This window comes from Salminus brasiliensis, chromosome 6 (assembly GCF_030463535.1).
Source record: "Salminus brasiliensis chromosome 6, fSalBra1.hap2, whole genome shotgun sequence".
Lineage (NCBI taxonomy): Eukaryota > Metazoa > Chordata > Actinopteri > Characiformes > Bryconidae > Salminus > Salminus brasiliensis.
The window spans coordinates 12551879-12573712 of NC_132883.1; the positions used below are offsets into that span (position 1 = coordinate 12551879).

Sequence of the window (21834 nt, forward strand, 5' to 3'; positions counted from 1 at the left end):
GAAATGTCCTCGTAAAGTTTGTGTATACTCTGTATACTGTTGTACTATTGTTCTCTGTATATTGTGTACTGTCTGTAAATTATATGTAGAGGAACAAATTCCTTGTGTGTATGAATATATTTGGCCAATAAATCTGATTCTGATTGTGGTTCTGATTCTGGTTACAGTGCAAAAAACAAGGCTATGCTGTGCTATGCTAGACTAAGCAGCATCTTGTGGGCCGTTGCAGTGCCTTAAAGCAGTCCAAAAAAAATCCAAGTAGCTATATAAGTAAAAAAAAAAAAAAAAAGAAATTTCAACTGGTCCACAATCCCCACAGCAGTGCATCTCTATTCCAAATCTTTTTCCTTTTTTTGGGATGCATACAGTGAAGATCTTCTAGGGCTCAAAGCTAAACAGTGTGAATATCTATTGAACATGGCAGAGCTCAGTTTTTCAGGATAGGGCAATTCTGTTCATTTTTGCACTATGGATACCAAACCTGACTACAAAGTCTTCTGAGACAGCAGTGAGGCTACGCCTGCAGAAACCTAATGTGGAAATTCACGACGGCAAGGAACTGGAGTTAGCACACAACAGTTGTGGATGGGTGTGGGGGTGGTATTAAGAATTTACAGCTGCATCAGGACAATTAGGCCGTGATGTGCCTGGTTTACTGATGCAAGCAAAAGGGAGTAATGGGTCGAGATACAGGTAAAAAATGACAGCACAGTGGGGAGGTGAGGTGCAAAGCAGCTTTTATGTGTTGGTGTGTGTGTGTGTGTGTGTGTGTGTGTGTGTGTGTAAGAATCTGTAGATGGATGTGTTTTCTCATTCACATTAGCTCTTTCCATCTTCTCGTCTACCATGTAAAATGCGAGTCATTTGTTTATGCTGGTTCTGACTGATTGCCTCACTTATTCCGAATGACTGGCCTGAAAAATATACGCTGCTCTTCACGCCACTCTTGACTGATAGTCTGAGCCATCCTGCTTCAGCCGGTGTCGGGGACGAGTGAAAGAGGGGTGGAGAGACCAGATGAGACAGCAAGCACATTGTATTTAAGAGACTCTGAAAGTCTTGTGTGTATTTAATGTGTGGCATGATAATGCACTGGAACACGGTACACAACGTAGACAATGTGCTGACGGCCCCTAACCTGAGATGATAATGAATTTCTGCTGTGGGAAAGCAAAAGCCTGCTTTTGTAACGGACATTTCAAAACTATCTGTGAACAAAAGCACTTTGTAATACATTGCGAATTAAAAAGCCTTAACTAAAGCCAGCAAATACAATTCTCAAATACAATAAACCATCATGATAATCACATTCGTCTCATAAAAACAATCTTAATGCATTCAGACAAGCGAGACAAGTAGCGCAGAATAAAGATCAACTCAAAACACAGCACTCTGAAGATAATGCATGCAATCACTTTACAGGAATAAGTGCAATTGAATTAAATACATCTTCTATGAAGATAAGAGGCAACTCCAAAAGCGAGGCAAAGCACACTGTTGTTGGTATTTCAAAAAGGCAAGAAAAAGGCAAATCAAAACAATCACAATCATCTTTCAACAAGTAATAACGTATTTGTGTGGACTTCAAGACGTCGTCGATATCAGGTGAGTGGTTGCGTGGTCCAGAAACTGATTGTAGATGATGTTAAGCTCTGTTTTTTTTTCTTCTTCTCCTTGAATAGAGCCGTGTGATGAATGTCCATGAAGCCCTGTGTGTTTGTGCTTGGGAACCTGTGCTACATTGCGCTTTAGTAGTCTCTGACTCCTTGGAATCTTCTCTCACTTTTTTCCCCATTTTGATTCTTTCCGTTTCCAGCCTTATTCCCCTGGCGACCAGCAGGTACGGCATCCGCACTGTCAACAGAAACAGAATGACGGTCATTCGCAGAAAAGCTTTAATGACTTTGGGAAAGCAAAGGTTGTCATTAAAAGTCTAGAGAAGTGTATTTAACAGCAACTCCCATTCATTTAATTCAGGACAGTAAAGTTTGGGCGTCTAAATTGCTCTTTTGTCTAGAGAACGGAGGTCTGGGGTGTGAGAGAGTCTAATGAGGACTAAAGGAATGCTTTTTGGAGGGTTGTTGGGTTGTGGACACAACCATCTACATGCAAACATGGAGGGAGGGGGATGTAGAAATGACCTATCCACACAAATGCATAGCAACTGTTGTGAGATCGGTCATGCCGGTTAAGCCTAATGGGAAATCATAGCATGCTCACAGTATTTGTGCCAAACCTGGATAGAGTTGTTTCAATTTCAAATGATATTTATTTGGAATGGGTTGAGGTCACCCTGTTAGAACAGATCAGGTGGTGGTGTGTAATTGAGGTAGTTATAGCATGGTGGCACAAGGTGGTAATTTCCCACCTGACTAGTTTTGAGTATCTACCACTGGTACCTGTAGTTTACATTAAGAATTGAAATGGTAAAAAAGGTAGTTTGCAGTATTTAAGCTGTTGCCTAAACCCATTTGTAAAATCAAATCTGCACCCATTCTAACTTTAACAACATAATTAATCTTATGCTTTGTTCACATGCTATCAGAAATATGGTAAATACAAGTTTTCAAATTCAGAGGATCATTTTGCTACCCTAGTTCCTGAGTTGAGGTTGCCTTCAACCTTTTACCATGGCGGAGAAGAGAGAATCAGTATTGGGTGATCCATAATTATTTATTTTTAACAGAGTAGCTGCTGTTAATGGTCGGTTGTGAACATTATTTTGATCTCTGAGTATTTAACATGATAAAGAGCAATGCTATTTTTAACGTTCTATCCATAGCAAATTGACTACTGTGCTAGAGCTGCACAAATTATTAGTGTTATATTAGCTGCCATTTTTCATTTTGCTCCAACAGTAAAGAACTTGAACGTGACGTGCTCATAATTCTAGACTTCACAAGTGGGAAGTAGGATCTTCCAACTAGCACGTGAACACAGCGTTACCTACCTACAAAACAACATATGTGGGCCAGACAGGTCACTATGCAGTTTCTTATTCATCTAAAGAACAGCAGGGGCTGAAAGGAAGCCCCCAACAAAGGATGAGCTATCCAGTTAAAGAGCACACTTCAGAGAGGTTAAGGATGTCAACTGTACAACGACAGGACAATTGCTATTAACACTGCCTCCTATTTCCAAAGTGGTGGTTAAGGCAGAAAACGAGTCAGAAAATGATTCTGTATAGATAAGTACAGTATTTTCATTTAGAATCTTTTAGATTAAACCATCTAAATGACATGAATACATTTAGATTCAAAACATTTAACACAGTCCAGGAGGGCTGGTGTCCTGCATAGTTTGGTGATTTCCCTGTTTAACTACACCTACTGTACAATTAAACGTTGAACTAGGAGGGTTTAGAACTGGTAAAGATCTCCTTCAGGACAATCAGGAGTAAAACAAGAATAAAAGCACATACCTGATATGATTTGTTAATTTATTCTCATCAATCAGGGTGTTTAGTTTATAGTAATCCAGGAACGTCCGCGCAACATTCCTTCCCAGCTTCATATCTATGGAGAGCAGGTTAAGGAAGCAGGCCTCTGAAGGGCTGTTACCATTACTGTCAATCACATCTCAGCACAGCTGCCAGAATACCACAGCAGCTCGACACACAGCTCATAATTATTACATTTCTGTAATGAGAAAAACAAACTTAAACTCAATCCCAAATGGATTCCTCATGCTCAGATATTGGCTGTATTCCGAAATATTGCTGGTGCCACACAGCGGAAGGGAAAATTCTGTTCTTTCCTGACATTTAAAAGTGAAATCTCTTTAGGCCCACTTCTGCAGCCTATCTTTGTATGCTGAAAGATCCCATAAATGGCAGGGCAATATCGCTTTGCCTAGCAGGCCCCTCCACTGTTACAATGGCGAATTCCTTAGAGCCTCTAAATCTCTGCTCTGACGTGCTGCCATTAATTGAAATATAAATAAATAAATAAACAAATAAATAAATAAAGGCCCAATTTCCACCCTTCCAGAACCAACGTAACGCATTTGCAGTAAATAACTGGCCAATACCCAGCAGAGCAATGCAGAGAGTAAATAACCAGGACAGCTCAGCCAGCGTTCGGCTGCTAGTGAGTGTAAATCAGCCGCATTTCAGTCGAGACAGACAAAAAAAAAAAAATCTGCATCTCATTGATGCAGTTACTCACAGTCAGGGCTTTATTTAAATTCATACAACTACTCTGCACTGCAGGCCCTGCTCTATTCCGCCTCCACCACGAGCACATTACAGAACACATCTATTACCCAAAGCACTCCATCATAATGCTGGGAAGCCTTTTACAGAGCTGCTGCATGGACGCCAATCTACTGCTGCTGAGAGGCAAACAAAGAAACATTACCAGATAAAACAACATACAATTTCTCTCTCCCCCCCTCTCTCTCTGCTCTTAAGTGCCATGGTCAGCGATATGACAGCATGGCATTGAGTTAAAGATATCTGCAATTTTCAGATGATATGAATAATACTAAATTATAATTATAAAAAATGAAGCCGCACCAATTTAAAATTATAGTAAGTTAGATTACAGATTAGAGAGCGTTTTTTGAGTTAACTCAAAACTCAGGTTCAGTCATCAGTTCTCCCAACTCACATTTTTAATTCTGAATCTCAGTTTGGTCAACAATACATATTGAGGCAACTCCGTAAAACATCCGTAAATGCTTAATATTAATAAATTGCTTCATATTTTCTAAGAGTTGTAAGAGTTTTAGTGAGCCGTGCCTCCAATCAATTTACTATTTATTCCTGTCTGTAGGTTCAAACTCCTATCACAGGGGCTCCAGATCATGGAGGGATGTAGTGATGATCGGATTTGAACTCTTTTGACAAGCAGGCAGTTAGACAGTTACACCACTCTAAAGCTGTAAAACTATGGACATACCTGTGTCCTAGAAAATGGAAAACTGTTTTTTGTTGTGTAATGTTATAGCTCTGGAGTGGCACAACAGTCTAACTGCCTGCTCATTAAAATGTAAGGAGGTCATAAACTCAAATCACAGGAGGGCTCAGTGTTCCATTGTCAAATGCCTGTCTGGGGACATCATGTAATAGGGGCAGTTCTATCCAACACATGGGAATAAGCAGTAAGTAAAGATATCTTACACAATATTTAAGCAATTTCAGCTGCAGCTCATTAACTGATGTTTTTGAGTTGCTTAACTTAGTACTGAAAATCTGAGTTAGGAGAACATTGGCTAAACTTAGCTAAGTATAACTTAAAAAAAACGCTCTGTAATCAGTTACTTTATAATTTTTAGGTGGCCTGCCTTCCAAACGTTTACAGTGCAGTAGTTATCAAATCACATTACAGCAGTTACAGTCTTAATGACTGGAGAAAGAGCATTTCGTTTAAAGGCCAGATGCACTATTTTACATCATAAAGGACTAACAGTCTGTTCCACCTGTGTGTGGTGCTTAACGGTGCACATCTTCCGTGAGCGAGCCGAGATGATAAATTGAGACAGAGATGTAATGTTTCACCTTTGGATGTCAGTTGGTTGTTGATGGCCAGATATGACATGTCAGACTGTCAAAGTTCTGTGATTGAAACAAGACCCCTGGAAGAAAAACAAGGTAAAAAGTGATTCGGCCATTTTTTATTTTTTATTTTCCAATCTCTCGCAACGGTCAGAAATTACCCGGGCCACATAAATCCAAAGTCTATGGCTTGAATCCCATTATCCAAAGCTGTTAACTCGAAAACAATCCATTCCGGGCGTGAACCACACGCCTGGGTCCGTCATGCATTTGCGTCATGTAATGTACACACACATACACACACATACAAACACACACACACACCGCTCTGCAAAATATGACAGTGCAGATTAAATGACATTTCTATCCACGCTCCTCTCTGATTTACTACGACACCACTGTGTTATTCATTACTACCTCCATTTCCAAATATAATACCACAATTTTTCAGCTAAATAAAAAGCCGAGAGACAAGGTTGCTCATCCTATTGAGCACAACATGCCCTTGATTAGAAGAAGAGGGCATGGCGTCTGCCTTTGATCTACACCATCCTGGCTCTGAAAGCCAGCAGCTTCCTCATCTCCCCCTTCCTGCTCTCTGTAGCCCGGCCAGCCAGAGTGTGGAGTCATCGCGGGCTCCATCCTTCACCCAGCGGGCTGATGGGAACTCTCTCCACGACTCCAGCGCCTGTCTTCACACCCCATCTGGCCGGGGCTGCAACCTCTGCAGCCATCCAAAAACAACAAGCGCTATTTTTGGACGCCAGGAGGAGAGTGGGCCAAGGTTTACTTTTTGAAGGCGGACGTGGTCGCGTTCCAGGACATTGTATTTAAATAACAGTCTTGGATAATGTCTGCTGGGTTCGTATAGGTGAAGAGAGAGAAGATTCAAGAAGACGTGTTTGATTTACTTCGGTCGGAGGGGCCACTTTTGAACCGCCGGTGCCTTCAGTGTTATGAGATCTGGCACTGAGTCTGAGCGACTACGCCAAAAGCCTCTCAACATCACCCTCATCCTTGACATTTTTGCGATGACCTCGGAAAAAGTTTGTACTTCCCCTTGATCAACAGAAACTCCATCAGCGATTGTGTGTGTGTGTGTGTGTGTGTACTCTGGGCCGTGACAGAAATAGCCCAAAAGCCTGCCGTGTGCAGATGGCCTCTCAGCTTGTGATGTCACATCATGCACATCCATAGCAGGAAGTGGGTGATGGACGGCCCAATGAGGGAGAGGAGAAGACTTCATTGGCATCGCAGCTGCGAGCGGGACTCTCCTGAGCTCTGATTGGCTGCTGGCTGCAGGCCAACAGCAACCGTGGCTGCTGGAACGGGCCGGCAAGCGGCGGGGAATGGGGCACCGGTGCCAGAACGCGAAAAACACGCACACCAGTGCGGAGAGGTTGGAAGTTTCCAAAACATTCCCCGTCCCCCGCAGGACAGCGAGGTGAGAGGTGTTGCATAATCATGAGGCAGAAGGTTAGGCATCCCGGACCCGGCGAGAAGAAGCACGCGGTGGAAATGGGCCATGTGCGTCATCCCGCAGCCCTGAGATTCACCTTTATCAGACAGGCCGGAGAAGGGCAAAGAGCTTGTTTGTGACAGGTTGGGAGGGGTCAGGAGATGTGATTGATGGCAAGAGCTAGCATATGTTTTTAACAAAAGGATAAGGATCAGCATTGTGAGCATGCTCCTTTCACACCACTTATCAGGCAAGATACACAAAGGGGACACAATCTTTATGCAAACTCTTTCATACTGTCAACTAACTACCTCTGAGGCTAGGTCTCCCACAGCGCTTCTACACTTTGAACATGCCTTGTTTAATTATTTCTCTCTCATTGCTCACTGAGACAAGTTATCAAGAGAAGGCCGCTCACTTGAAACAGAGTTGGCAACAGGGCATGCTTACGCCTATTAGATTTGATTCTTTAGTCTGGATGTTGAATATTTCCCATGCTACATATTCAAATACTATTTACTTTACAAAGCACAAAGCACATTGCATCGTTACATGCATACATGCAAAACACAGTATACTTCCAAAACATAGCATAGCATCCAAAACAAACATAGTATAGCTTCAAAACCATAGTATAGCATCCAAAACATAGCATAGCATCCAAAACATAGTATAGCGTCCAAAACATGATAGTGCTTCTAAAACTACATTTACATCCAAAGTGACTTACAAAAGTGCTTTGATATTTACCCAAGAATAACCTCAGCTAGTTTGAATAGACAAAAAATTTAAAGATACCTCTAAGTTTAGACACTACTAAACACAAGTCAGTAAGATGACCACTCTACTATTCACACAAGTATTCTCAGAAGAGGTGGGTCTTCAGTCTGCGTTTGAAGACAGCGAGCAACTCTGCCGTTCGGACACCAAGGGAAAGTCTGTTCCACTACTTTGGTGCCAGAACAGAAAAAAGCCTGGATGCTTGTCTTCAGTGGATTTTCAGGGATGGTGGGTCAAGCCGTACTTGCTTTTGACCATTGCCATCAAGTACGGAGGGGCTGGTCCATTCTTGGCTTTGTAGGCTAGCGCCAAGAACTAAAAATAGTATAGCTTGCAAACCATAGTACAGGTTCAAGTATAGGTTCCAAAATGTAGTATAGGTTCCAAACACACAATATAGATTCCAAAACAAAGTTTGTATAGCTTCTAAAACAGACACAGTATGCTTCCAAAACACAGTATATTATCCAAAGCACAGTATAGCTTTTAAAACACAGTAGTTTCTTAAACACACTACAGCTTCCAAATCAGACATACTATGGCTTTCAAAACAAACATGAGCTATATTCTGTTTTTTGGAAGCTATATTATGTTACACTTGGATAGTTTCCAAAACAAACATAGTACAGCTTCCAAAACGTAGTATAGTTTCTTAAACACAATATATCTCTAAAAACATAATATAGCTTCCAAAACACATGATAGCTTTCAAATCATTGTATAGCTTCTCAAACAAACATATTATACTTCTAAAACATATTATAGCTTCTTAAACACAATATAGCTTCCAACACAGTATAGCTTCCAAAACAAACACAGTCAATATCCCAACACAATATAGCTACCAAAACATTTTATAGCTTCTCAAACAAACATAGTATAGTTTCCAAAACATAGTATAGCTTCTTAAACACAATATAGCTTCCAACACAGTATAGCTTCCAGAACAAACACAGTCGATATCCTAACAGTAGCTTCCAAAACATAGTACTGTTCCCAAACACAGTATGGCTTCCAAAATATAATATAGCTTCCAAAACAAACACAGTATAGCTGCCAAAACCCAGTATGGATTTTAATACATAGTATATCCCTAAAACTCAGTTTCAAATTTCGGCCAGGATTTCCCACAATATTTATATGATCTGGTTAGAATGGACGGAATACGTAATGTCAGTGTTCTAGAGTAACCAACAATACCCACAATGTACTCAGAAGAGCATATTAGTACACATTATGTATATTGTATCCCACCACCTTTTCTAGCTATGTTAGAGTTCACTGAACTGCTTTAAGGTGCTTTGTAAGAAAAATGTTTTATCACACCACATCTCACTAGAAACACTGACCAGCTATACTGATGGATCAAATCTTACAATAAGGAATTTCCACTCTTCAGCTTTCAAGTGAGGAGCCCTTACTGTGGTGAAGGACAGGAGCCTTCAGAAGAGCTGCAGAGCCCGTCATGTCGCTGGTGCATGTGTTGTTTTTAATATTGTGCACACACTCTCGCTGGATCGATCTGGCATCTTTTGTTACGATTCAAGGACGTGGCTCCACAGAGCCGATGAGACGAGAGGGAGACGGACGCTTCCATCGCTTGGCAAATGATTTGTTTACTGGGTTGTTTATCCGCACGTGGGCCCCCATACGGACAGACGGACAATGATGCCCCAATGACAAGGAACAAGACATTGTGGTCTGGAGCCGGCCGCTGGCTAACAAGCAGACAAATTAGGGCCATCAGCGCCATCAATACAGAGGAGTGACAGGCCTGTCACCAGGGTGTCACAAAGAGCCAATTAGCAATGCTAATTAAAACAGTAAACAGGAGAACACAAAGGGGGCCAACGTCTTCCCCTGCAGCTTCAAACTCGCAGCCCGGCGTGCCTCCCCCTGTGGGACGAATGGGGGAGAAAAAGGAGCGAGGGTTCCAATAATGGAGGACGTTCGTTTTCACCTGCTCAGTCGCGGTTATTTAGCAGTATAATCGGCTAGCTAGTTTTCCTGTTTGGAAGTTTGCATGTCCACATACATTTGCATGCATATCTGTTCTTTCTCTATTACTCCACCATTCAAAGATCAGAAATATCCAATCAATATTATTTATTATTTTAAGTAATAATAATTCTATTCATTTATAGAATTTCTACAGCACCATTCTCACACCCAAGGATGCTTTACAATCAAGTAAAGGTCTCAAGATGCAGAAATGTACAAATATGCCAGAGAAGACAGGACCCCACAAAACCAAGAGATTATCATACAGTGCCTTAAAAAAATTATTGGCCCCCTCCAAGGAATGTGTTATCCAACACCGACTGGCCCTGTGTGAAAAGTAATTGTTAGTTACTTAATGAACCAATTAACAACTTCATGTAGTTGATAATTGGGATCAATTCTCTAGACACACCCAGGCTTAATTACTGGCAGCCCTGTTGAATCAAAATCTGAACTTTTCCAGCACTGTAAAATAGGCCAATCAAAAGTAGGCGATGAAACAAATAAATTACAGAACAGATGAGAAAGACAGCAACTGAAATATATCAGGAAATATTGGTTAGCAAAAAAAAAGCCATTTCTAAAGTTGGAACTCCAGCAAAACACAGTGAGACCACATTCTTCAAATGGAGAAAAACTTGGAACAGAGGCCAGTGGCCTAGCTGACGAACTGCAGGCTTTGTTCACCACTGAAAAGGTCTGCATTTATGAATCCACCATAAGAAAAAGACTGGGCAAGAAAGTATCCATGGGGGAGCTGCACAGCTGCAGAAGCACAGCTAATCAACATAAAGGCTTATCTCACATTTGCCAAAAAACACCCTGATGACCCAAAATGTTCTTACCAAGAAAATAAGTCTGTTCTTAATGTTCTTGGTATTGGGAAACACCCCATGCCAGCAGTCAGACATGGTGGTGGTATGGTGATGGTGTGGGGATTTTTTGCTGCTTCAGGGCCTAGCTGACTAACTATAATTGACAAATCCACACATTGTACTCTTTAGCAGACAATCCTACAGGAGAATGTCCTCACTTTGAGATCAGAAACTGAAGGACAATTGAGTGTCGTAGCAAGACAATAATGTGAAGCACAAAAGCAAGCCCACCTCTGAATAGCTCAGAGGAAACTAAATGAAGGTTTTGGAGTGGCTCAATTAATGTCATAATTTGATGTTCATAGAGATACTGTGGCAGGACCTTAAACAGACAGGGTTTTAAGCTCAAAAGGCTTTTAGTGTGGCTCTGTTCAAGCAATTCTGCAGAGATCAATGGGACAAACATTCTGCAGAACAGTATGAATGACTGAGCTCCAGGATGCATTTAGTTGCAGTCATTGCTGCTGAAGGTTAGTAAGACTTAGTGTGGTCAATATGCAAAAATGGAGGAAAATCAGGAGAAATGGACAAAAAAGGAAATCAGAATATGGGGACAAGCACTATTATAACTCTTATTTAAATACACATTATAAGTAATAGCATATAATACAGATGTTAATATTATTAACTAATAACCAAATATTAGATTAACTAAAAAAATAACATACAGTAGTAACTATTTCAGTCCTTTCTTTCCGCAATCTGCCTTAAGACCGTTTGGCTCTTTTAAAATACACGGAATTCTGAATATTATTATATTATAAATGTTATTACAGCTTCATTCTTGGCTCTATTCAGTTTCAGAGATCATTTTAGAACCATTTACAGCTCTGACCATCATTCTGGATGCACCCCTTTTTTACATATTCCAACTAATTACTGAAATCTGTTGCACATCATTAGCACAGTACAGTGATTTTATGCATTTAGCTTTTATAATACTGAAAACGTTTGAACATTGGTGTGTTGTAAATGGACACACACACACATTAGCATTTTAGCCATGGGAAAGGGGCCTGTTGTGGTGTTAACAGGGAGGAGATGGCCACGGGGCTACAGAGGTTGTGTAAGTGGCTGAGATGAGCGCTGTGGCGTGAAGCATCCGCTTTGAGAGAGCAGCGTGGTTGGTTGCAGGCTGCGGCATGCAGCACCTACACAATCATGTCCATTTCATGCCGTAAAGCTCTCAAAGAGCAGAACACTGCCGTATCTGATGACCCCTCCACACAATCGGCTGCAGAGCCAGAGGGAGAGAAAGAGCAAAAGAGAAATGAAGAGGAGAGAGAAACCCATCAGCTCTTTTATGGACCATAAAGGCCATTAGAAGTTCCAGAAGTTAACTCCTGACGGACAATGCACTTTGTACCAAGCGACTTCGACATGCTACCAGCCACAAATGGAGCATTTCGTCTTGAAAATGCAGACGGCGCACCATGGCATGAAGAGCATCAAATGTGTCACGCTTGGCGAGATGATTTATATGTCAGATGATTGAGCGAGCACACAGGCCTTGGATTTATTACATGACTGAAGCTCGAAAAGGCAAGGCATCCGCATCCCATATTCAAATGCCCTGCTTTGCCTGGCTTTGGCTCTCTTTAGTACATGCCACTCAGGTGCTGTTGTCAGACTGATCCTTTAGCCTGCAGATAGCTGTCAGCGCACGGAGCGTCCAGGCTGTCTGCTTCTAAAGTCGTGATTGATGTGGAAGCCAGCAGGAACCACCAATCTGTCTGCTTCCACATTGTGCTCGTCCTGTATCAATTTCTAAGTACGGCCCATCCTCAGGACAGCCGCGCAACACTCAAGTGAGGCGATTCCACAGCCAGCCGTCTGACGTGGCCGGCCGGCGCTTGATTGAGCGGGACTTTTATAGCCGAGGCCCAGGGATAACAGCTCTCTCAGTAGCCGTCTGCAGCCTAAAGGACAGCAGAAAATGGCACAGCCGGTGCAGCGCCGAACGGCCGCTCCCTCCACTCTGACAGGAGGAGGGAGAGAACTTGTTAACTTGTCAGAGCATAAAGGGCAACAGAGCCCATTCTGAATGGCCAACTCTAAATGGACTTTTCTAGAAAACATCCCTCATAATGTGAGCTTAACTCAACTCAAATCTCAAGGCGTTAATCCAATTCGCAACCCCACTGCTAATCCTAACCACAAATATTCAATCTGACCAGTATGAGAAGAGTGGGCTGATGTCTGATATTAGTCAGTGTCTATCTGCTGATGCGGACATATGGAGAGTTTTAAAATGTTGACATTTGGACTGAACCTACCTAAAAGTAATGTATAGAGGGGTACAAGAGCAGCACAATTAATAAAAAGACAGATATTTCAGTGCAGTAACCAAGTGTCACCTAAACGAATTGGTTTGAAATACTGTCAAAATCCAAGCATTCGTCCAATTCTGCAAATTTGGCAGCAATTTTCCGCCGTGACTGTCTCTTGACAAGCAGGCAGTTAGACAGCTGTGCCACCCTAGAGCTGTGAGACCATATACAGAAAGGTAAACTGATGCAGAACTGTGTTTTTATGTAATGTAATTTTACAGCTGTTGAGTGGCACAACATTCTAACTGCTGCTCATCAAGTGTGAGAAAAACATAAGTCAACTCAAAATGAATTGTTGACTAAACAACGATTCAGAACTAAAAAATGTGAGTCAGGAGAATGTTTAACTAAACTAAGTTGAGTTGAGAACTCAAAAACGGTCTGTAATCAGTGACTTTTTTTATTTTGTCAAAGCTTGATCACAGGGGCTAATGTAATGGCAGATGCTGTGGTTCCAGGTGTGAGGTATGCACTGCACAAGAGTTTCTGGTGTATTACAATACATTTTGGCTTCAGGTGCTCTGCCATTAGACTGCCTGATGAAAACTGCACATTAGAATCACTACACACATCAAATCTTGTCTCTCACAGAGTATTTAAATTGGTTCTGGCTAACCAAGGCTTCTTTTTATTCACCAGTTTAATCAGCTTGATGGGATTGTTTATCTACATGATAGTAGTAGCATGCTAGGAACAAGCAGATGCCATCTCTGGTCACCAGTGATACAAAAGTACAGTCTTGGAAGCAGAGAACATTTGCAAGAGAATGAGAATGAGGTTTGCTGAAAGGTTTGTTTTTGCTGCGACTGGCCCTTTTGTATGCCAGTCAAACAGGACTGTCCTGTCAAACTCCACAATTCTCCATCTGGCTGACAAGGCTGTATTTCAGGATAGTCTTTCAGAGCCTTTAGTTGAATTCATTTCAATTCATGTGGTATTTCTACACACATTTCCTTGTGTTTAGCGGTAAAACCTACATTGACCTGCTCTCGCCCCACCCACAAATTCATTCTATCATAGCAACTGTTGCAGGCTTCACAGAAACATGTAAAGTGCTTAATTAACACCCTGTTACAGTATGAGGACAGACTGTGTGTAGTATTGTGCCCTGAAGGCAAGCTCGAGCGACTCGAAAGAAAAACTGTAGCGATCCAGAGTAAATAATTTATGTGTTTCCACACAAAAAAATGGGTTGTCTGCTTCCCCTTCTCCTGAGGTTGAATGTGATTTTTTTTTGGTCAGTGTTCTGTAAGGAACGAACACATCGGCCAACTCCAAACAATCTGTTTCTGGTGACAGAACAGTAGATGGAACACCTTAACAAGTACCCAGGCTTGACCTTAAAAAAACAAAACCCCAGGCCAAGGCATACCGAGTTGTTTTGATGGGAGTTAACTTTGCGAGAAGACAAGGGAAGGTATTAGAAAGTCAGTGAGCAAACTCTCTCAATCAAAGTGCCCAGCTGAGTTTTGAACAGGCTCCCAGATTCTCTCAGCGATCACCTGTCTCCCGAGCGCTAATGATGGTCTGCCATCGCAGTCTGTCGCCCACTTTTTCAAAATAAGTTTCAGGACAGCCTCGCTTGGAAAACACGACGCTTTGAAGCTTCCAAGACATTATCTGTGACCAATTAAGCTGTTGTTTGGTGCGAGGCATGTGGAATATGACAGTAAATTGTGCCCATTCCAGACGTAGAGAGCTTTCAGAACAATAGTCAGATCTGGAGGGGGAAAAAAAATGTGCCATTAAATTGATCTTTATAATTATGGCCGTGGCTGCCCCAGAGCTTCCATTAATCAGGCCTCATCACTCCAAAAGGTCATTCCGATCGTCCAGTGTCTGTTCTCTACTGTCAGTCGGCGGTCCACGAGGAGGCATAAGTAGTGTATCGGCGGGTGGAGAAGGCGCTCTTCCACCACGGGCATTAGTCAGCCCATGATGCCTGAGGGACACTTTGACAAGCATAAAAATCTGATCCGGAATAAAAGCGAGCAAGGCGAGCACGCGTTGTACGTTTCTTCCGTTTTGGGAGAAATTACAGGTGAGATAAATCATTAAAGGTGTTGGAAAATCTCCTCCTGCTCTGCTTCTCCACATTCTCAGCATGTTCCCTCTCCGTAATGAGACAGGACCGCGGGACTTTGGGAGGGACGAGGGAAAATGGAGGAAAATGTGTGCAATTGAACCGGTTCAGCCTGAGAGATCCGGCAGCATCTTCTGGTAGTGAACTGTAATAAAATACCCCATTAAAGGGCAAGGTAAGATTTCCATTCAGGTGGATGCGCCCTAGTCATCGACTGATGGAATGTGTGTTTGTATGTGCATGTAATAATGTGTGCGCGCTTACGTGACGAGGTTAGAAGAGGTGAATTCATTCCGGTGCAGGTAATTACATTGGTGTCACTGTTTTTTTCCCCCCCTCCGTGTTTTTCCAAAGTGGAGTCCCGCTCGTAAAAGGTCTTTGTTGATGATTTGCACGCTCCATAGACCTGCCCGCCGGCCCATAAAAAACGACATGTCAGATTCCGCTGACCTGGATGACCCCAATCTTTGCACTACATGCCGTGCCAACTGCCCTCTGTCTACTTGGGCCTGAACCACAACCCATCCGCACACACGCACGCGCTGCACTCCACCCAACCCACACTGTCTGGGTTCCCCATGCCACTGTTTCTGCTGCTGCGTGACCTTCAGCAGGGGGTACCCCTTACACCACACCAGCGCTACGGTGTAATCACTATTAAAAGGATGCACCATTTAATAGCATGCTGCCGATAATCCATCTTCCTCCATTTGCATGTGATTGTCTAAACAATGCTGTTCCAATCCGTTGCTGTTAATGCCAGTCTTTCCATATGCAGCACCAGCTGATCCCGACTCCAGTATACTGTATGTGTTTGGAGATGGTCAAATCTGTCAGTGGAAATTGACCACCATAGGAGTTTACCACCCAAAAATATCCAGAAAAGAGAAGGTCAATGGTCTCAAAGTGGACCTATAAGGTAGATGGAGTTTACTGGTACAAGGCCAGAGTAGGGGAGAGCAAGGTACAAATTAGTATCACATAGAACATGCTTTTGGTCTTGTATTTCCAAGACAGCGTCTTTGTGAATTTTGACAGTAGTTAGACAGCCATTTCTGGAGATTCACTTTGTACCATGAAGGTAACGTTTTACCATTGTGATTGTGTTTTAAAGACCGAGTTGTGTGTATAAGTCACACATTCCACTTCTATTTAACTGTCTTCACCACCTTGGAGCCTAAAAACACAATATCACGTAGCTTAGTTAGGATAAAGTACAGTCTCCACACGGCAGGGTCAGTGACGTAGACGTAATATACACAAATTAAACAGTTTGACATTTTTATCCACAGTTTTATCCAAAAAGTAGTGCAGGTCATGTGCAGAGGCTCTGTATGGAGGGGGGTTAACACAATTCTAAGGGCCTGTGACTGACAGGAGCCATAAAAATGTATTAATTGAGTATTTTTGGCAGAATTGTTGAGTTGCGGGCCCAGTGTAATATATTTTCATGGGGCCCAAAATCTCTGGCATTGCCCCTGCCTGCCATGTGTCTAGTGATTCTGGGTAGATCTCTGCATCCACCACCACTTTTTTGGAAAAGGAAGATGGATGGATGGAATGTAAAGCAGAGATGTGTAGGTATATAAATATTCTAAATCTAGATAACGCACCTCATCCTGACATAGTAAGAAATAAAATAAGTAAAATAAGACCGTGCTCATTTCTAAACAGTGTATCATTCAAAAAATGCCTCTGTTACAGTGTGTTTAAGGTGTGTAACATCAACAGTACATTAGCAACCCAGCACAGACAGCATAAAAGGCCTCCAGAGCTTTTTCTCACCGGGATACAAAGTCCGGATCGGCTTCAAGGAGAAGGACATCACAGGTAAGTTATGACTCTTTCCAGCTCTCAGTAAATTGCCTCTTTCTTTTTTTCTGCCGGCATCCTCTCTCCGACACTAAGGGAAAATAAAGCGCTGCGGAGTAATTCTACATGGATGGGTTTTCTTATTACTGAATCCTGGCCAACTAGGCCTTGGAGTTGACAGTTCAGTGGAGCAGTGGACAGGCGACGGGGAACAGAGAGAGGGGGGGGGGGGGGTAACAGCGTCCGTCAGAGGTTTTACTGCCCCTTTTGATCCGAACAGTAGATAAATAAAGAAAGAGCTGTGAGAGCGGGCGGCAAATGAGAGACCGCCAGCAGCCGGGGATTTAACTGAGTGATGCAGGGTGAGGGACATCTGAAGAGAGTGAGCGAGACAAAGAGACGTACAAGCAAACGCACGCAAATGTACAGCACACCCTTCTTCAGGCACTAGAGGGCACTTAGGCTACACACACCGTCCCCAGCTTTACATTAAGAAGCCTTTTAGACGGAACGCTTCTCTTTAGAGAACATCTCTCACCCTGCAATTCAACTACAGTATAGATCTGCACACAACTTCGTAACTGCGTCGATATCCCAGAAGGGTTCAGCGCTGCTAGAAATATGGAATATGATCTTATAAATGGGGTGTATTTCGCTGGGCACTGAAAGGTCATCAATAAAAAGAACATTTTAACAGTGTGTGGTCATTACACATTACACATGGTGGACATGTAACAGGATGATCCTGCTGTCCTTCAGATTAGCCCTGGTTCTTGTTATTCCAAGGAATTATGAACAATTTCTACTGGTCCATTGACACTGATGAAACTGGGACTTCTACAGTGGCATGAAGGCGTTTGGGCATTCCTAGTCAAAATGTCATGCACATGTCACTGAATAACTACCCAAGTCATAGCAGATTATAAAAGACTGGGTATGTCACACTTCCTGGCTGAGTTTTGCTGATTTTTATGGTGAATGGAAAAACGCACACTAAACGACTAGGGATCATACACTCCAGACTTCAACCTGCTGCTGAACTGAACGCACCCTAAAACATGTGTGGCACCATTTGCACTGACCTGAAAGAAAATAAGATACTGTCTAATAGCTTTTCTTGTGCTCAGTTTTCATTGGCTATTGAGCTCTTCAGTTGGGTTGCAAAAATCAACTGCTCTGAAATGCAGACTGCGCCCCTTACACACTTCGAATGACAAAAACTCTGCAGACTAGAGACAACCAGCACAGACTGCTAATTGGAGCTAAAATATAGCATATTTTAATATTTTAATAGCATATATAACGTAAACTTTTAATGTTAACGCTTCTATCTTTGGCCGGCTTGCATGCATTGCTTTTTTTGATGATGTTTAGGTTGAACGACTGTGAGAGGATCTCTAAGATAAGTTTTCTTGGTCTTCCAGACCTCAAGTTCATATTTGCCTTTGTGGGCATCAATTATTAGAATTTTCAGAATGCTAGCTGCTTAAAGGACCCTACTGTCCATTGAGTGTTCACAAAGTTTTGAAATGTGCATCACCTGGCCTTTCCTAACAATGACTGCTAATTAAGGCCTGAGACCCTGGTAAAAGCTACAAAAGAGCTCAAATCTCTTGGGGTACCCAAATTTTTGCACGGTGCTTTTTTTCTGTTTATGTTAGATGTAGGTTGGAACTAAACTCTGCAGGAAAGTAGATCTCCAGGGTTGATCAGGGTTGGTGTTGGCAGAAGAATCCTTTTTTTTACCCTAAATATAGGTCACAGCGGTCAGGAAGGAATGGGTATGTCTAAGAATGAAACCTGTAGCTTTTGTAAAACAGTACTTTACAGAATGAGGATCATTACATCGGTCCTGATATTGTCAATTTTTCTCTGCATATCCTACAAATCAGGGCATTTGTGTGTTAAAGGTGACTTAAATACAGACTATTTGTAGACGCTACAATGTACCAAGGCCTTCATCTGAACATGTTATTAGAAAGAATCAGAGGTCTCTGTGATCTGTCTCTCTCACACACACACACCAGATTATTAACTGTGCTTAACTGATGATAACTGTTTCTTTGAGTGATCCTGTAGAAGAACCATGCTAGACGAGTGAGTGTGAAGAACCTTCACTTGATGTAAACGTTTCTTACCACTTTGAGAGCTGTTAAATCTGTCTTCATTACGCAATCTGAAGTGAAAAACCATCAATATCCCCATATTAGCACTGTATTCCAGTGGCCCAGCAAACGTTGTATGACTTGTGGCCACACAAAGCCACTGTTCCCTGATAATAACCTCCCAGAATAATTAAGAAATCAATGAGTGAGTGTCGCTTCTGCTAACGGAGGAGCCGGCCATCATAGCTAGCATGCAGCTTAAATGCAGGGACTGGGACAGAAACTTCAATAGAGTGACATTATCACCCCAGCCTTCATTATAATGCTCCAGATCCATGTGTTATGTTGCCTCGCGCACATTCACCAGAGAGATAATTTCAGACAGCGGGACAGACGCATGGCCATCGGATTTCGTCTACAAAGCTTCCCCTCGCATTGATTCTGGGAAATCGTATCTTTTTTCACCCATGTGATGCTCGAGAGGGCGAAAATTCAATGCGCTTGAAGTACTTGATCGCTACGTTTAGAGCTGGCCTCTCGGGTGGAGATTGGATTCAGTCGGCAGCAGATGCTGGGAGTTAACGGATATGGCATGGGCATAGACACTGACCTAACTGCACGTCCAGGTTCAATGCTCAGCTTGACTCGACTAAATCATCACACCAAACAGTAAAATACATTTCAAGGGAATTAAAGAGCCTATACCACGAAAAAACAACTTTCAAATAAAAACAGAAAAACCTCAAAACATCCCCAGGTCTATAAAATGCATACAAAAGCACACATATTTGTATATACCAGCCTGTTAATCCTACAACAGCTTAGGCCTGCCCATTACAGTGAAGCTATAAGGAGTGTTTCAGCCTCAAGTGTGTAGTGCCTTTTTGTATGAGGCATAACACAGGGCATCCAATCAGAACATTCCAACGGAGGTAGTTTCCACATATCAGTCTTAACGGCATAGTAAAAATGTTGCATAAAGGAATTATGAGTGCTTTTTGGTACATAAAACCATACACACATCATTTAAAATACAAGAACATTTAGCAGATCCAAATCTAGTTGATGAGCTAAGCCATGCTCAGAAGTACCCTTGCCTTATCTGCACCCAATAGCCCCAGTCAGTACACTGGCAGAGCTGACTAATATATGGATCCATATGGCATCCAGGTCAGACAAAATCTAGGTAAAGATGTTTCAGTGAAGTAATCAAAAACAGACGGCAGTCTGTGATTTGTTCCAGCAGCCTAACCTAAATGCTGCCTTACTGAGTTCTAATATAAATGTATACAAACAAATAATTCACAAACAAATGTTGTTTTGTTGTAGTTACGTAATCTCAATTAGACTTGCTTATATTGTTTCTAACATTATATTATGTACACAAATCTATAATCTATAAATGGACAAAAGTATACTGTATAGTTAAAACAGTAGTAGCAGACACTTTGGACCATTATTTATGTTTTATTTTGTATAAAGAAGAAAACTGTAGATACCCAACATGCTTTGGCTGATCAAGGACATTAGGGTTAAGGGAGAAAACTGTGTACAGTTGATTTTTTGGCTGAACCATCACTCTAATCACCACCACCGCAGCCAAGTCACACAGGCCATAGCCCTGTCAAGCTATGTAAGATCTGAAAACATTGTTTGAAAGCTCAAATCTCATGGACTGCCAAATATTTGAATGGTGTTTGGACAGAACAATGAATGAGCAAGTGTCCCAATACTTTTGCCTATGTGACGTTTCTCCCGCCACCTCAAACCTGTTGGATATTTTGTCCTTCGCTCATCTTTCCTTTGCTGCAATAACCAACAGGCATGCTAACCACTACCTGAGAAGGTCAAGAGAGGACACAGGGATGGTGGGGGAGCGAGAGAGAGGAGAGAGAGAGAGAGAGAGAGAGAGAGAGAGAGAGGGGAAGAGGACACACACATGAAAGGATACAGCTGTCCTCTGTGTATGGGACAGGCGTGGTGCTGCCTGCAGTGAGGTAGCTGTAGAAGGACACCTCCAGGGTGTAGCAGTAGGACGTGTCGTCCAGCAGACCGCCCAGGAAGCGCCGGCCCGTTCCCGCCTTCACCACATCGCGGTTAAATGAAGTGCTAGACTGGAGGGGAAACACAAATGCACACACACACACACACACATTTATTTTTAAACCCTCTCAGGATGTAAGGTCATACATGCACTTTTAAAAATACAGGTACTTCAAATGGTTCTATGAGCAGTGCTATAGAAGAACCACCACCAAAGGTCTAAAGAACCCTCACTTGAGGAAAAGCCTCTATACCAATTTAAAGGTTCTCACACAAGGTACTTTATACACCATGTGGCCAAATGTTTGTGGACGCCCCATCTAATGAAAACATTCAGCTACTTTAAGTTGCAGCCTATGCTGACACAGATGTACACATGTACGCACACAGCTTGTGCAGCCGGGTAAATAAAATCCTAGTCTGCCATAAGACGCTGTTGTTGTCCACTACATTATACCACCATTCCTGTTAATTGTCATCTTCTTACAGACTTCCTCTGCTTTGTGGGCTTCAAATATTGTCATTTTAAGAGTGCTAGACAGCTGCTGAGAGGAGCCCATGGCTGCTGACTGTTGGAACAAGGTTTTTATAAAGGTATTTATAAAGTATTGATATTTGCATCACATGGCCTTGCCCCTGTCCGTTTCTTTTCTTTCAGATTACAATTACATAAAACAAAAATAAACACAATAAAAACACTAATCCTACTTAAAAAGGTAAGACACTAAGACACTTTCCTAAAAACAAGTCAGAATAAAAGTCCTGTAAAGACGGTTAGACGGTTGCAGGCATGCCCTACAAGCTATTAATTCCAGAGGGAAATGACGACTCGGGCGAGTGGTACAGAGC

The 21834-nt window shown here is 42.2% G+C and overlaps 1 protein-coding gene across 2 annotated transcripts in view; it reads right to left on the reverse strand.

Moving 5' to 3' along the window:
• Positions 1–1034: 1034 nt before the first annotated feature.
• The window catches only part of agbl4 (AGBL carboxypeptidase 4), a 436619-nt gene continuing 415819 nt past the window's right edge, over positions 1035–21834 (reverse strand). For both annotated transcript variants that reach the window (XM_072681668.1, XM_072681667.1), the window contains exons 11-13: positions 20894–21056; positions 3422–3515; positions 1035–1854 (exon numbers count right to left, since the gene is read on the reverse strand). In XM_072681668.1, the coding sequence (XP_072537769.1) occupies positions 1749–1854; positions 3422–3515; positions 20894–21056 (363 nt within the window). In that variant the 3' untranslated portion in view covers positions 1035–1748. The remainder of the gene's footprint in view (positions 1855–3421; positions 3516–20893; positions 21057–21834) is intronic.